The 16546-nt window shown below is 45.6% G+C and overlaps 1 protein-coding gene across 2 annotated transcripts; it reads left to right on the top strand.

The window, feature by feature from the left end:
• The first annotated feature begins 551 nt into the window (after positions 1–551).
• On the top strand, positions 552–3799 carry LOC133895363 (piriformospora indica-insensitive protein 2-like). 2 transcript variants are annotated; one of them, XM_062335629.1, is made up of 3 exons: positions 552–1205; positions 2288–2708; positions 2787–3799. In XM_062335629.1, the coding sequence occupies exons 1-3, from the start codon at positions 990–992 to the stop codon at positions 3497–3499; spliced, it is 1350 nt and encodes a 449-aa protein (XP_062191613.1). In that variant the 5' UTR covers positions 552–989; the 3' UTR covers positions 3500–3799. The 2 variants fall into 2 exon arrangements, with proteins under 2 accessions (XP_062191613.1, XP_062191605.1); XM_062335621.1 differs by having other exon boundaries at positions 2288–3799.
• Positions 3800–16546: the final 12747 nt, after the last annotated feature.

Below are 16546 nucleotides of genomic sequence, written 5' to 3'. Positions count from 1 at the left end.
ACGAGGTCCGCTGCTCCATACCTGCTCTACTACTCTACTGTGTTGGGCGACGCGATTGATGGCTGCGAGCCTAAAAGCCAACGGCCTCTCGCTGATTTCTGCAAAGCGGAGTAAAACCGCTCTGCTCCCTACTCCTGCCTGCTTTTTTTCTCAGGTAGCTGAAGAACAGGCGGTGAATTAACCTGGGCCAAAGTGCCACCATCTTATTAATGTCAAAACAGGAGGAGTAGTTAACAAGAAATCCATGGCGAATCTGTCGAATTTACATCGAGAGGAAAGAAAGGCAACATGCTTTCTTTTCTTTTTCTAAAATAAATGCTGTCATTACTTGTGTTACCATCGCGCTGCATCAGTCACACCCGTGGCCGTCTTATCCTGCCATCCTTCGTCTCACTGCAGAGCACTACTCTACACTACACCACATGCATGTAGAGATCGAGAGAGAGAGAGGCGTCGCAGCAGCAGCAGCAGGAGAGAGAGAGAGGTGTAGAGACGAGACATTCCTCCCTTGTATCTAATCGCAAGTCATTTCAGATCCTGGGTAAAGCTAGCTACCCCACCACAGCGCGCGCACGCAGCCCATTGGGATTTTCCGGTGTACCCTCGCCGTCTTTTCACCGGTGTTATCGTTACGGCAATCCATCTTTAACTCATCCCTTTCCCTCTGCCGCTACAAAAACCAAACCCGCAAGTCTCGCTCTCTCTCTCTGTGCGCCGGCCTGCTCGCCTGCCTGCCTGTGGTGGCCGCCTTGGGATCCCCAGTGCAGCTCTTCGCATAGGGGAGTGTCTCGGGTCCTCGCAACCATCTCTTCTGCACCGCGGAACCCACGTTTACCTGCCACCTAGAAAGGAAGGGCACACCTTGCGAGCAAGCGCCACAGAGAGAGAGAGAGAGAGAGAGAGAGAGAGAGAGCGCAATGGCTATATAGCGAGCGAGCAGGTGGCCAAGAGCTGGGCGGAGTAGTGGCTCTTTTGTTCCTTCGGCGGCAATGAAGCGTGTTAGCAGTTGCTGGCTGCTGGTTCTCGGTCTCGTGTTCATGGCGCTCCATGCCTGCTCGGGGCAAGGCGAGGACAGCTCGGCGGCGACGGCGCCGATGGAGGAGAAGGAGAAGAGGGCCCTGTACGCGGCCATCGAGAGCTTCGTGGGCAAGGGGTGGAATGGCTCGGGGCTCTACCCCGATCCCTGCGGCTGGTCTCCCATCCAGGTGAGCGCCTTCGAGTGTGTGCGAAGTTGCAATCTCCTCTTCTTATTCTGCTTCTCTGTTTCGTTCGTATTTGTTTGGTTTCTTGGACGACCAAGCATGCTTTCTCTTCGTATTCTTTACAAAACAGAACTTTCTTTTTTGGGGGACAAGGTTCCTTGTTGTTTTGCCTTGTTCACTCCATGATTATCACATGAATATTTTTCCTTTACAAAAATGAACACTTATTTGTATCCTATGTTGGTGCTCACTGTTGCTTAGACCTGAAATTTTGGGGATGCTAAGTGTAGTAAATGCTTTATATTTGTTCAATGCTAGATGCAATAGGATGCTCCAAAAAATGAGTCTTTAATTTTATCTGTGACTTTCTTGTTTTCTAAATATCTCATTTGAGCATAGTTCTTCTTCTTAGTTTCAATTTTTCTTGTTTTTGGTAGCCTCTCTTTTGTCTTGTGTTCTTCGAGCTCTCTGTTTCTAAACTGTTGCTTGTAGAGTGTACTACTGTTTCCTGGGCACATCACTTCACTGTTAGAAGCAACCTTGCTTCTTTCAGTCTTTACTTATTTTAGGAGGATCTCTTGGGCAGGAAATTTCCACTCACATGAAAAGAATCTCTGATTTGAAATGGCATGTTTCGCCAATGCATCTCATACAATACTCTCTATTCTAGTATCTTGTTCCTTTTGCTCGGCAGACAGGCCTGTTTTTCTACTCCATACAAGATTTTGGTTGATTATCATTTGTTAAGTGGCATAACTAAGACATAGCAAGTATTTACATTCAGTAACTGGAATTTCAATTTGATTGTCACTAGAAGGTTAGAAAGGGGGGAAATTTGCAGGTGTACCTTTAAGAAATGTCACCATCTCTGTGGAACTTTTGGCTCATCCATGTCTGTTACTGCTAGTTGTTACTCCAATGGTGTTTAACATGTGTTACTTTCCATGTCCGTTAGTGGTAATAACACATCTAAGTTGTTGATTACTACTAAAACCCAAATGTTGCCTCTCATTCACCGTGCCTCTCTGTAAGGAGTATTCAAATTCTGTGGAATAACTGGTTCTTGGATGCCAAAATTTTTGCAGGGGGTGTCATGTGATCTCTTCAATGGCTTGTGGTACCCAACAGTGATCAGCATTGGTCCAGTTCTTGACAACTCACTGCAGTGCGCTCCTGACGCCAAGTTCAGCCCCCAGCTGTTCGATCTGAGGCACCTCAAGACGCTGTCCTTCTACAATTGCTTCCCTGCTAGCAACCCCACTGCCATCCCAACCACCAGCTGGGAGAAGCTATCCGGGAGCCTTGAGACGCTGGAGTTCCGCACGAACCCGGGCCTCACCGGCGCAGTACCGGTGTCCCTGGGCCGCTTGGCGAGCCTGCAATCACTGGTCATCGTTGAGAACAATCTCACCGGTATTGTGCCTGCCGAGCTTGGTGCTTTGCCGAAGCTCAGACGGCTCGTGCTGTCCGGGAACAGGCTGTCGGGTCCGATCCCGGCGACACTCGGTAACGACCGCCGCGCCGAGCTATTGATCATGGACCTGAGCAAGAACTATCTAACCGGGTCTCTGCCTTCATCGCTAGGTGGTCTTAGGGGGCTCCTCAAGATGGACCTGAGCAACAACCGGTTGCAAGGGAGCATCCCGCCGGAGCTCGGAGCCCTCAAGAACCTCACATTGCTGGACCTCAGAAACAACAGCCTCACCGGTGGGTTGCCCCAGTTTGTGCAAGGCATGGTGTCACTGCAGGACCTGCTGCTTTCGAACAACCCATTGGGAGGGAGCCTGGTGCAGTCTGGCTGGGATAAGCTGACCGACCTTGCCACACTGGACTTGTCCAACCTTCGTCTAGTCGGAACCATACCGGAATCCATGGCGGTGCTGACCGGGCTGCGGTTCTTGGCGCTTGACCACAACCGTCTGACCGGAAGCGTGCCCGCCAAGCTCGCCAAGTTGCCGAACATCGGCGCGCTGTATCTGAACGGCAACAATTTGACTGGGACGCTGGAGTTCTCGACGGGATTCTACCAGAGGATGGGCAGGAGGTTCGCCTCCTGGGACAACCCTGGCCTGTGCTACAACATCGCCGCGGTCGACGCGGCACACGCGCCCTCCGGCGTGGTGGTGTGCAAGGATCTGCAGGAGCCCAGTGTTGGTGCGAGGGACAAGGAGGACGGGAGGAAGCCTGAGGCGAGCTCAAGCCTCACGGCCTCTTCATTTGGCCTGTCAGCTGCCAAGGTCTCTGGATTTTGGTACTTGGTGATGGTGGCTGCATCCCTTGTGCCGATGCTCCTATAGCAACAGGTTCAGACAGATGCAAGAAGAACACGAAGAAACTTGTAGTTAGCTAGCACAACTAGTTTCCCTGTGTTCTCTCTTTTGCCTTTTTTGGTGCTTCTGTTCTGTTCGTCGGATGAGAAAAGAAGCAGGAATTTGGTGGCTGCGAGCCATGTTACAGTAGAGGCTGAATTCTGGAAGTGTGTAGTAGTGACAGGTAGCTTCTTCGTTTTGTGTAATTATCCTGGTTCTCCTGTGATGTCGCAGCATGTGGATATATGATTAGCCACCATCCTTTTCTCTGGATGGTTTGGAAGGTTACATTTTGCTATGATGTACTCAGAATATGGTCGCGGTGATGGATGTACTGGTAAATTCTGTTTCAGGCACGGGGACCAGAGATGGCATCGGCGGCAGCAGCAGCACACCAGTGCAGTGCTGCTCCCCCGCGACACGAAAACAGAAGAGCGGGAGAGGCGGAGCACAAGGATGGGCAATCGCTGCGGGGAATCGCTGTGCAGCTGCGCTTGCTTTGCTTCTGAAGTCTGCACTGCCATGCCGATTGTGCGGGTCCCTCGCGGCCAGAGAGCCAGGGCAGAGAGAGACAGAAAGGACCTTGGAAAGCTGGAGGCCGGAGTAGCCATGGCCCATGGCCTCTACCGCTACTGGCTAGTAGCTACTGCTGCTCGTTGTCTATGCATGCTGTCGGCGTGTAGGAATTGTACTGTACTGTACTGAATTCTCAATAATTGTAGTAGTACTACGTACGTATTTGCCGCAGGTGTAGCAGTATGGCTGCTGCTGATGATGCATCGCATCGACGATGCCACTCCGGTTCCTGAGGCGCCTCCATGCTCGTACGACCTGTCGTGTCCGTTGGACGTTCACTTTTACGCTACTCTGTTGGACGAGACCTCTGACTTGGACGAGACGATGGACTGATGGAGCCGTGCGTCAGTGCGTGCAGCGTGCTCCGGGTCCAGGTCCAGGCACACGAAGCGACACGACCTGTTGAGCTGCAGACGAACACTCGTATGTTGCCGTCTTCGCAGAAGATTGGAAGTACTCAGTAGTGTTGATGTGTCTTCACTTTCGCTGCTGTGGTTTGCGATCCTGGAGTCGTTTCACGGGCCAAGCAATGGATATATATTCGTCCCATGGGCCAAAATATGGAACTGGAATGCACATATTTGACCCGAGCAAATCCCAGCCTGACCCGAGCATGAACCAAGCCTGGTTTTCGCCCGGTCCTGCAAGTCCGATGAGCATTTCATTTGGTCAGATGCAGCAACCAGCAGGTGGATTTGGCAATGCCTATGTAGTTGCCTGAAATTTACTCGGATTGTATTTTTTCGTTGAATCAGCTAGCACTGATATTTTTTTTTGAAATTCAAGTTTGAAATTAACCCGTGAGTTTCTGTATCGCATCCCTTCACTTGATCACCTTCCATTCCAGTTGCCGCGCACCTCTTTTTCCCTCCTCTTCCTTTTGCATTGCATCCCCTCCCTCCCATCGCACAACACACGCGCGCACTTTGTCGTCAAGTGATCGATTGATTTTGGAATAGAGTGTCACAATTCTGTGTACTACTTATTTGTGTTATTCGAATGATCTAATAGTTTGACAAATTTTGCAATAGTCGAGGCTCTGTGCAAATGCTTAATAAAAAACTTACCATCAGCTACATGTTTTGTGGATGGGGATAGCACCTATCATGCATTTTGCAGACTAGCAGTATTCCTGTCCATTTCATCTAAATGTTACTTTCTAACTAATTAATATTTTTTTACCTAATTTGGAGATCAGCTAAATTCACAGTTTATGATGAACCGGTTACTATTGTGCATTGAACATGCATATTATCTTTTTTATAAAGGGTTCGTAAATCACGCAACATAGAACATCTGTCAAAATCATGTATGATTCAAAGTGGTGTTGTAAGCCTAATTCTCACTTGATAATATGATCACTAGCCCTTAGAGTTAAACACGTGCTCAATTACGGAAGCGTGAGGACTAACCTAAGCCGGAAGACGCCATTAGAGGCTTGAAGGTCCGTCGGGTGCAGAATAACAACATGGATTAGTACGGGTCGACCATTGGCCATACTCTCGTAGTCTGATCATAGAGCTCAGAGCTGGGGGTGTGGCACTCAGAGAGGCGATTCTAACGTCGAGAGCGAGAGGGCTGTCGGAGGGGATTTCCGGTGACTCACCCGGTGATCTAGATGAGGAGTGGTCAGGGCAGGAAACAATCCGTGTTTTCCCTGCCACCCCGATTGCACGGTTTTGGCCGCGTTTGGCTCAACAATGTCTAGGGTTTGGTGCTCTGGGGAATTCGATAGCAAATTCGGTGCCCAATCCTCGGATTCTGAAGGGGAATCATGATGAGATTAGAGTTGTGCAGGCATATTCTCGGAGGACTTAGGTGGGCGGATCTCTGCCATACGCATCACCATTAGAGGTGGTGATGGTATGCGAGGGTTCCTTACAGCGATCATCTTCTCCAATGCCTTCTACAATTATTTTTGGATCTCTTCCAAAGGTACTTGTGAATTTGAGCGAGAGATTACGCTTCAATTAGAGAAAGGGTAGAGTTGATTCCTTGCTTGCGCATGATTTGGGCGCTGTGGAGGTGGGAGACGCCATTGATGCTTGTTCGATTATGCGCAGGAATGAGGGGTCAGGGGAAAGCCCGGTTATTACCGGTGTTCCGGTCTGGCCCAATTTCATTCATGGGACTTGTGTCGACGATATATATGGCCACTCGTTGTTGAACTCGGTAGGGTTCTGCGCGTGGGTTCCGAAAGGGAGAGCGCTTGAGGCGGTAGACCTAGGGTTCCTAGCTAAGCCGGTGGAGATCCGTCGATTTGGGGCATCGGCAAGGCGGATCGTTCGAGTAGTGCAACATAGAGTTGACTCTCGTTCATTTGCGATGATTGTTAGAGGTGAGATGAACCGTAACAAGGGGAAGGAGATGATGACGGGATGGCCTTCCTTTCGATCTGGTAATAGAGCTGATCCAAATAGAAGAGAAGGGCCTTTGATGGGAAGAGATAGTGAAGATTGATGGTGCTCTGGCAGAGATCTCCAACAACGTCGAGAAGGTCAGTCTAGTTTTGGTTGAGATGGCCCTCTGGCCTTGGGTAGAGATGCTTCCTCCAACTTCAATAGAGGTGGTTCTTCCAGCTATGGTAGAGATGATCAGAAAAATTTTCATCGAGAAGGTCACCGATAGTTTGTTAGGGATCTAGATTTGTAGAAAGAGGGATGGGATCGTATTCAAGGAGGGGGTGTCTTCCGCCAGAATAACAAGAGCAGACATGAAGAGAGAGATGAAAATCCTTTAGAGTTGGAGCATGAACTGTGCAATAAACTAAAAAAAGACCAAAAGGGGAAGCGCAAGGGTGAGGTAGAGTTTTCAAAAAACCAAAGGAATGTGGGGGCAAGAGGTGAATGTAAATTTTTTTGGAGCTTCTGCATCTGAAATGTACTGCTATAACTATAATGAGTCTAGTAATCATAGAGCTCGCTGCACCAAATCGACACTCTGTTACAGTTATAAGAAAATTGTTCATAAAGCCACAACATGTCCTGAAAAAAGAGGCCTCAGAGTGTGTGGTTTTGGATTCCCTGGTATGGGATTTTACAACATGCATATTCCATCTACTAAAAAAGCTGGTAACAACAAGGAGGTTTTAGGTGTGATGACCATTGAAAGATGAAAGACCACCACTGACATAATAGATAAAGAGATGTTACACCTCTTTAGAGGCAAAAAAGGGTGGAAGATAAGGCAGATGTCAGATCAGGAATTTATGATTACATTCCCTGATGATGATATGATATATCAACTTACCAGATTCAAAGGCTTTGAGTTTAAGACAGTGGAAAAGACAATGATTAAAGCTAATGTGAAGCCTGGGGATACGGAGGGACCCTCTTTGAGATTCGGCCGGGGGGATGATTCTGAATCCGCTTTGTAGGTGAAATAAATGGGGGTGAATGAGATGCAGGTGGAGGTGGAATGATCGGATGCAGGAAGTAGTAAATGCTTAGGGGATTTTTAGACAGGTTCGGGCCGCACTGAGTGTAACACCCTACTGCTGTGTGTATGCTATAAATGCTCTGAGAATGTTTCTCTGAGGATCTGCTGTGTTACAAGAATATTTGTCTAAGTCTAGAGCTTCGTGCTCCTTGTTCTTCGAGACTTGTCTTCTGGTTCATCCTCTGTTGTCTTGATCTCAACTCAGCTTGTTCTGAACCCAACTCAACTCAATCTGAACCGGTCCTCTCTTCGGGGAGCCCACCCCGCTTATATACCCGCCGGGACGGTAGCATACCGAGAAAGGATGGTGCGAGTTCCAAGGCGCCATAAATGGAAAGCAACCATCATGGGCTGCTGCGCGAGGTGACGGGGAAGGTTGAAAACGTGCCCCCGTCCGATCTTGTTCGTCATCATGCCGCTTTTCAACGGTCGCTCCAGTGAGGGCCCACCGGGCAGCCCGGCGTTCCGGCCCGGTCAGAGCAAGCTTGACACAGCAGGGCGGCAGGCGGGGCGCCTCGAGCTCTGTGACGTTATCCCGAGGCGCATCGGATGACGCGCCATGGGACCCGTGCATTAAATGTCCCCACACCTCCCTGTCAGGCTGTGACAGCGACTGACAGTAGGCGTGGGGGGAGCAGTTAGAAGTGACAGGCCACGCGCCTTCTTAAATGCAGCATCGGGCTTCTCGCCAGTTGACACTTCACCGCTGGGCCCTTGTGGGGACCACCGACGAAGGAGTTCTCAGGCCCTCAGGGAACTGTGAGTGCTCGGGGGCTACTGTTCGCAGCCCCAAGCACTCTCTCCCGGATATGCCCTCTGTTGGTCCTCAGGGAACCGAGTGCTCGGGAGCCACTGTTCACGGCCCCGAGCACTCTCTCTCGGAACTTGTTTTTTCTTGGGTCCTCGGGGAACTGAGTGCTCGGGGGCCACTGTTCGCAACCCTGAGCACTCTCTCTCGGAACTTACTTTTCTTGTCGTCGGGGGACTTGGGTGCTCGGGGGACACTGTTTGCAACCCCGAGCACTCTCTTCCCGATACTTAGCCTTCTCGGGTCATCAGGGAACACGGGTACTCGGGGACCACTGTTCATGGCCCCGAGCACCCTCTCCGGGAACTTGGTCTTCTCGGACCTCGGGGAGATAACCCCTGAGGGAGGACACCACGTGGCACTCTGCTGTTCTAGCCTCGGGATTCGGGGACCCCCGGTTCCTGTGTCACCGACAGTGACCCTTTGGAGGTTGATGAGCATTCTTTAAATGGGCCTAGTCCTGGTAAGGTGAAACTTGCAAGTAGAGATTCATGCTAGATTAGAGGGGAGACAGAAGTCTTCATTAATGGGGAAGGTCATAAGATTACTTAACAAGTTGATGCTGTTGGCAAACATCCTCCACCATCTGACAACCCTTCTCTAAATTTGATAGACACAATGATAAGGATGAGGATGATGGTGAGGATTTTGGTGGGGATTTTGAAGGTAGCCATGATTCTGGCTTTGTTTGATTGATGCAAGCACAAGTTGGTGAAGAGGGTATCGGTAAGGAAGGCAAAAGCAACACCACTAATAACAAAAAACAGACTGATATAGGAGATAATTTTGGAGAAAAGTTTGAGGAGAATGAAGATAATGACACAAGTAAAATATTAATTGAAACAACACTGATTCAAGAGTTGGAGAAGGATGAGGACAAGACAGAAATTGGGTCAGACATGTTACTTGGTACACAAGAAGTAATAAATGATCACATGGATATCAATGACTCTCAAGACCTCGCACAACAGAAAGTAGATGATGAAGTAGAGGAGGAACAAGTGGACTATGAGGAGGACCCCTAGAAAGAGAAAGGGATGAGATGCAGAGGCTGGAGGCAAAAGTGGAAGAAAGAGCAAAAAGGATAGCTCCACTGTTGAACTTGAACCCAATAAAAAATTCTCAATTGATTCAAACTGAGAAAGTAGTAGAGATGGGTAATTCTGAAAAAGAGAAGCAAATTCATACATCCACACAAGAGGTAGTTCACCTGGAGGAGGGGTTTACACCTGTAACCTACAAACGAAGATGTGCTCCAGTGATTGTCAAGAGAAAAAGCTCCAGAATTTCTAGTGATGGTGTCCCTGTCTAGATAAAGGTTGAGGCACTCAAACAACAAAAGAATGACACCTCAGGTACTTCTAAACATAAATCTTTTGTTGTTTTTAATTCCTTAGATCCTTTGCATTTAGCTAGGGTTGTTTGTCTTGTAAAATCAATGTGGGCAGTGATGAAAATACAACTTCTGAGAATATATCTACTATTCAAGCTAAAGAGACAGCTAGGGCTGCTCTTGCTGAGGCTAGAGAAAAATTAGAGGAATTTAAGAAACTTATGTTGATGGTTGATCATGAGGCTGAGATTGAGGGAAAAGTCAAGGTTAATATGGGTATAACCAAAAAGAAGATGGTGGACTGCAGCAAGGAAAATAGAACCGATGAGGAAGCATAAAGTAAGAAAGGTTGCGTGCAAGAAAAAGATGGGGGAGGGGGGAGGAAAAGAAGTAAATCATGATAATTCTCTTCTGGAATATTAGAGGTTTGAGAGATAAAGGAAGAAGAAGAAAATTGAAAGATCTTTTGACATTACATAGAGTTGACATTCATTGTCTTCAAGAGACTATTAAGGCTGATTATACTATCAGAGAATTGAAGGAGTTGGTTAATGGCCATCGTTTTTCTTGGAATTGGACTGCTGCACAAGGTCACTCTAGTAGGACTCTGATTAGTGTTAGAGAGTTGGTTAATGGTGGACACCTATGAAGACAAAAGGATCAAAAGTCACATTTTCATATTTGAATCAGCATGGCTTACTCAAGATGATTTCAAAGATCTTTTGATAAGCAAATTACCTGATAGAGGAGAACTCCAAGTACAAGAATATTGGAAGTTGATTAAGAAAGATCTTAGGAGATATTGTAAAGGGTGGGGAGAAAATTTTAGAAGCCAGATGAGGAAACAAAAACAAGAGTTGACAAAGAAAATTCAGGATATTGATAAAAAAAGCTAAGTTTGTTGAACTTGGACCACAAGAATGGAGGGCTAGATACCAATTACAGGAAGAGTTAGAGAGTATTTACCACTATGAGGAAATTCTTTGGCAAGAGAGATATGGTGAAAAATATATTTTAAATGGTGATGCCAATAGTGGTTACTTTCATGTTATTACCAATGGTAGGAAAAGAAAGTGCACCATTTTTTCTCTTGAAGATGGCGATAGAGTTATTTCAGGAGAATCTGATTTAAAAGAACATACAGTGGAATATTACAAACAACTCTTTGGTAGAGAGGAGAGAGATGGTATAGCTTTGGCTATAGATATTTGGTCTGAAACTGGAGCTTTAACAGTTGAGGAGGCAAAATGTCTTGTGCGACCTTTCATTGCACTTAAAGATATGAAATCTAATTATGCACTTGGTCCTGATGGTTTTTCAGTGACTTTCTACAAACAGTTTTGGGGGCAATTGAAACATATTTTTTTTTAGAGATGTTTGAGTTGTTTCATAAAAGGAGAGTATAGCCTTAACAGATTGAATTATTGCTTGATTACATTGATTCCAAAGTTGAAAGAGGCTAACAACATCAAGCAATATCGACCTATATATTTGTTGGGGGTGGATTATAAGATCTTTACCAAAGTGCTGACCTTGAGACTGACCCCTTTGACTGATAGACTTATTAGCAAGTCTCAAATTTCCTTCATCTCTGGGAGACAGATATTGGATGGTACTGTCATCCTACATGAGGTATTACATAAGTTGAAAGTTACCCACAAATCTGGTGTTATTCTAAAACATGACTTTGAAAAAGCTTATGATAAGATACAATAGAGTTTTTTAGAAGAAGACCTAAGAAGGAAAAAAATTCCGGACAAATGGATAGAGTGGTCTAAACAAGCTGTTGTGGGTGGTAGAGTTAGGATCAATATCAATGGAGTTCCTAGAGCTTATTTTAGAACCTTCAAAGGTTTGAGGCTGGGTGACCCTCTTTCACCTCTGCTTTTTAACTTGGTTGGAGATGCCTTAGATGCCATTCTCAGTAATGCTAAAAAGGAGGAGTGGATAAAAGGTTTAGTTCCTCATTTGCTTCCTAGTGGGATAACTCATCTACAATATGCAGATGATACAATTATCCTTTTATAGTTGGATGATCAATCAATTACCTATACAAAAATTTTGTTGTACTGTTTTGAAAGCATGTCTGAGTTGAAAATAAACTATGAGAAGAGTGATATGATTGTTATGGGTGCCTCTGATCAAGAACAAAAAAGAATTGTTAATATGTTTAATTGTAAAGTGGGCTCTCTGCCTATCAAATATCTAGGTATACCAGTCAGTGATACTCATCTTAGAGTTAGAGAGCTGATGTTTGTGAGGCAGAAGGTTGAAAAGAAAATGGGGACATGACAATGCATATACCTCTCATCTGGGGGGGGGGGGGGGACATTCCTAATTGAGTCTTGTTTGAGTTCTATTCCTAACTACACGATGGGGGTGTATCTTTTGCCAGAAACTGTGCATAAAAAGATGGAGTCTGCGAGATCAAATTTCTTTTGGCATGGGTAGGGACAAAAGAAGAGATACCATATGATTAAGTGAGATGTGTTAACTAAGCCAAAAGACTTTGGGGGTTTGGATTCTACTCTACTAGAGTTATGAATGTTTGTCGGTTATCAAAATGGATTTTTAAACTAGAAAGAGGTGATTGTGATCCTGTTTGTGATCTGTTGAGGAAGAAATCTTGGAGATGGGGGGTTCTATAATAGCAGCACATTTGGTGGCTCCCAGTTTTGAAAAGGCCTACACTCCATTAAAGATTATACAACTATGGGTTTGATCTATACCCTAGGGAATGGGAAGAAGATTAGATTTTGTTTAGATGTTTTGTTGGATTCATGTCCCCTAAAGATCAAATTTGAGAAGCTGTACAAAATATGCTTTCAACAAGATACAACAGTGCACCAGGTGCTTAGGCAAGGTTTTTTTAATCTTGCCTTTAGAAGATCTTTTGGTACCCAAGAGGTGAATGAGTGGGAAACCTTGATTGAAATCTCTAATCTTGTATGTTTGTCTGAGGTACCAGATTCAGTTATATGTGCTTTTGAAAAGACTGGAAAGTATAGCACTTATTCTCTATATAGACATATTACCTTCCCTGGGGTTAAAGATGATAGTTCGATGGAGATTTGGAATAGCTATCTCCCTCTGAAGATTAAAATTTTCCTTTGGTCTTTATATAAAAACAGAATTCCTTCTGTGGATCAGTTGCTTAAGAAAAGTTGGAAGGGTAGCAAATGGTGTAAATTGTGCGGTCTTAGAGAGATTACCGACCACATTATGTTTCAGTGCCCTACTACGAAATTTGCTTGGTGTGTTTGTAGAGATGTGCTGCACTGGCAGGCGGTTCCAGATTCTCTTTACATGCTTAGAGGTATGTTTTCTGGAATTAGAAACTCTAGAGATAAACTAATTCTAATCTTTCTCTTAGATGCTATTTGTTGGACTCTTTAGCTAACATGCAATGATTTTGTTTTTAAAATAAAATTTGTTCTTCTCCTCATGCCATTGTCTACAAGATGATCTCGTTTATGATGTAGTGGAAGTTGAGTGCCAAGGAGCCTGATCGTGTGCAGGTGGGGGGAATGATAAGGAAGCTTAAGATGGAGGTGGATGCTCATCAAGATCAACACGCGGTTGCTAGACTACAAACAGGAATTGGATAGCCCGTTTGGTCCTATATATCTTTTGGTGTTCACTGGATGAATCTGTTTTTGTTTCGCTATAGGTTTGTTTTAGAGTTGTTGAAGATTAGAGGTTTAGTTAGGGTTTATCTGTATACTACTTTTCGGTTATATACTATGTATGTTGGTTGTTCGCTAGTTCTCCAGCAAACTCTATGGTGCTTTCTATAAAGCGGGGCCAATGCCTTTGGTCTTAATCAGTACGGGTCAACCCGAGATGATCGATGTTAGGGTTTAAGTGTTGGGGTAGAGATCAGCCTCACGAGAATTAGTCTCATGCCGTGAAGTGTCAGTTCTCCGCTATTTATATGTTGTGCTCATCGACACAAGACCACAACCAAGGTTAGTTGGTGTCTCCAATCGTGGCGCTAGGTGGGTGTAGCCCCTTAAGACTCGACGTTCTGTTAGCCAAGATCAAAACCAACACGTAGCACATCTTTTTTCTACATCACGGTTTGTTTTTAAGAATGCCATGCATCATCAAGCTTTTAGTTGACATTCGACCATTCTTCTCCTTGTGTAGGAGCCTAGAAGGTTGAAATTGTTCTGACAGCTCAGCCCACTCAAATAAATCGGCGAACTTTGCAATACAAGCTCCTTAGAATAGTTGTGAGTATAGTATCTATGGTTTCTTAAAAAGATCTATCTCCATTTCTCTTCATTGGTTGGTTCTTTGGTTACGGAGTTCTGTTTCACAAAATCTGATACAAATTATACTTTCCTCTAAAAGAAAAGATCTTATTACTTCTGCTGTTTCAATTACTGATGGAGCTGTGCTGTAGCATCTCTTGGAGTTCAATGAATGCCCTGATCTTAGCCACGGTAAAGAAATGCTAACTGAAGATCTGTTATACTTTAGAATGCAGAGGATTTAAATAGTGATTCATCCATTATTCTCTTTTCCTTATCTGTTCTAAATCCCCCACTAACTTCGATTATGCAGGTAAGGGAAATAACGGCAATATGGTAGACAAATCAGTTGAGGCGCCATAAACCTACACCAGTTGACGAAGCTAAGAGCAACTCCAACAGAACATCTATAATACACCATCTATATCACCATATGGATTACAATCTATAAAGATTCCTCCTCCATATTACTTCACCACTCCAACAGCACATCCATATTTCACCCTTTATATTCTCTCTCCTATTTTTTAATAGTATTCTGTAACTACTGCTGTTATTGACTACTGCTGCTCAATTGATCTTCCGTCAACCACAAGCAGCTGAGAATCACTTGGGATTTTCGTCGAGCACCTAGCTTGCATCATCTAATCAAAATGCATATCCAGCAGGGCTGAAGCACCGGTCAAATGTCATTGCTCTGGAGGCAAAAGCAAAAGTGGAGAAATCAAACAAAGATCCAAGCCCTGCTGGAAAATAAGCAAGAGCATGTCAAGAAATTATGTGCACTAGTCCCTCCTCTCCCCCTAAGCATGATGCTTGCCGGCTGCCGCCTTCCTCAGTTCCTCGAGCTCAGTCCCGCCCACCGCAGCAGCTCCACGCCACCTCATCACCTCCAAATCCTTAATCATCTCACACCACTGCTCATCTCCAATCTCCAAATGCCGCGCGACGCATGGCGGGAGAGGGATTAGCGTGAGTGCCAGCCACCGAGCCCTACCGCCCGCGCCTCCTTTCTGCTTCGAGGCGTTCTTGGTGGCCGCGCAGACGAGGTATGCATCCAAAGTGGCCTCGCACGCGTGGCACAGGCACAGGTGGCGGCACGGCAGTAGCAGCATGCACGCCTCGCTGCCACCGTAGGACTTGCACGACGCCACAGCCGCCAAGGACCTGGAAACGGCATCGTGGTTGGCGTCCGCGGTCAGCACCTCAAAGCAGCAAGACCGCGCGTCCTCGGCTTCAACCTCGCCGACGTCCGCGCATCCTCGACGTCACCCTTGCCTCCTCCGATGATTAGATCTAGAAGTGCCGTGGCCCGGTCGGCGGCGATAGCCGAGGTGCGGCGGCGCTGGGTTGACCGAAACAAGCTCTGCAGTAGCGACTCGTTTTTGGCGAAGGGGAGAGAGGAAGGCGGGAGGGAAGCGGCGGTTGCTCGATGGCGGCCCGGGAGGACGCGCTATATTTGGCGTGCGGGAAGGCCGATTTGGAGGGTCGCTAAAAATGGCATGTGCGACAGCTTGTGTGTTGGAGCGTGTTTTTGACGCTACATATGCTATTTTGGCGATGAAGGGCATGATGGCGCGTTTGTTGGAGATGCTCTAAGGCTGGTAGGAAATTTAAGCATCCTGGCTTCTGGTTTGTCATTGGTACTGTATCCATGAATGTCTAACTTGTCTCTTGACCTTGTAGGCATCCATATTGTGGAGCAATCACTCTGGAAAGCGGTTACAAATAAACCCTAAACCCTAAAGAAGTTACAAATACAATAGTTGATATTGTTGGAATTAACTTCTGTTTGATTTCTTCACAAGAATATCTAAGCCTTTCCTCTGCTTACTTTGCATATAGCACACTGGCAGCCCAGTTCCACTAACATGCACGCCAATGTTTTAGAGTTCTGAGTGATCATCTCCTGCACTTGACCTAGTTGCGTAAAAATGCAATGCATGTCTTTCGTGTCATGCTTATTGATAACCTTGTGTCATAGAATACGAGAAATTGTACTTTTTTTTAGTTCAGATTAGAAACTATAGGTGTTCAATCATGTTATTTAACTCGGTATTCATTTATTATTTTCTTTGCACTTCTGCGGTAAGTGATGTCCTCGCTGTTGAGCTGCTGCAGAAGGATGCAATACTTACAGATTAGAATAAATTTTTGTTAGTAAACTGAACCTAATCCGATCCAAGAACAGGAGCATCATTGGCACCCTATACAAATTCATATGAACATTTGTTGCGATGAGTAACTTCATAAGAATTTCACTGTGGCGAAAGCGATTATCCCTACCTTTCTGCTGAGACATCATCTTATTCACCGTGATGTCGTTTTATTAGTCTGTAACCAATCCTTGGTGAACAGGTCGAGAGTTGTACATTTCGGACTCCATCGCCACTGCTTTAATTTTTATATTTTTGATCGGGTCAGTGCTTTAATTTTGGTTGAACCAAAAGTCATTTTTTTCTACTAGCTAATTATTCATGCATTACAATAAAAATATAAATATTGAATGTGGTAAATTCAAAGACAAACTTAAGATATAAAGATATGAACGTGACATGGGCGCACTACCGAACGAATAAACCATGAGCAATGTCGTAGTTTAATTTCAGATAGGATCCAAAAAT

This window comes from Phragmites australis, chromosome 2, assembly GCF_958298935.1.
Source record: "Phragmites australis chromosome 2, lpPhrAust1.1, whole genome shotgun sequence".
Taxonomy (NCBI): Eukaryota; Viridiplantae; Streptophyta; class Magnoliopsida; order Poales; family Poaceae; genus Phragmites; species Phragmites australis.
Note: the sequence above shows the minus strand (reverse complement) of the source record. Positions and strands in the feature narration are given on the sequence as shown.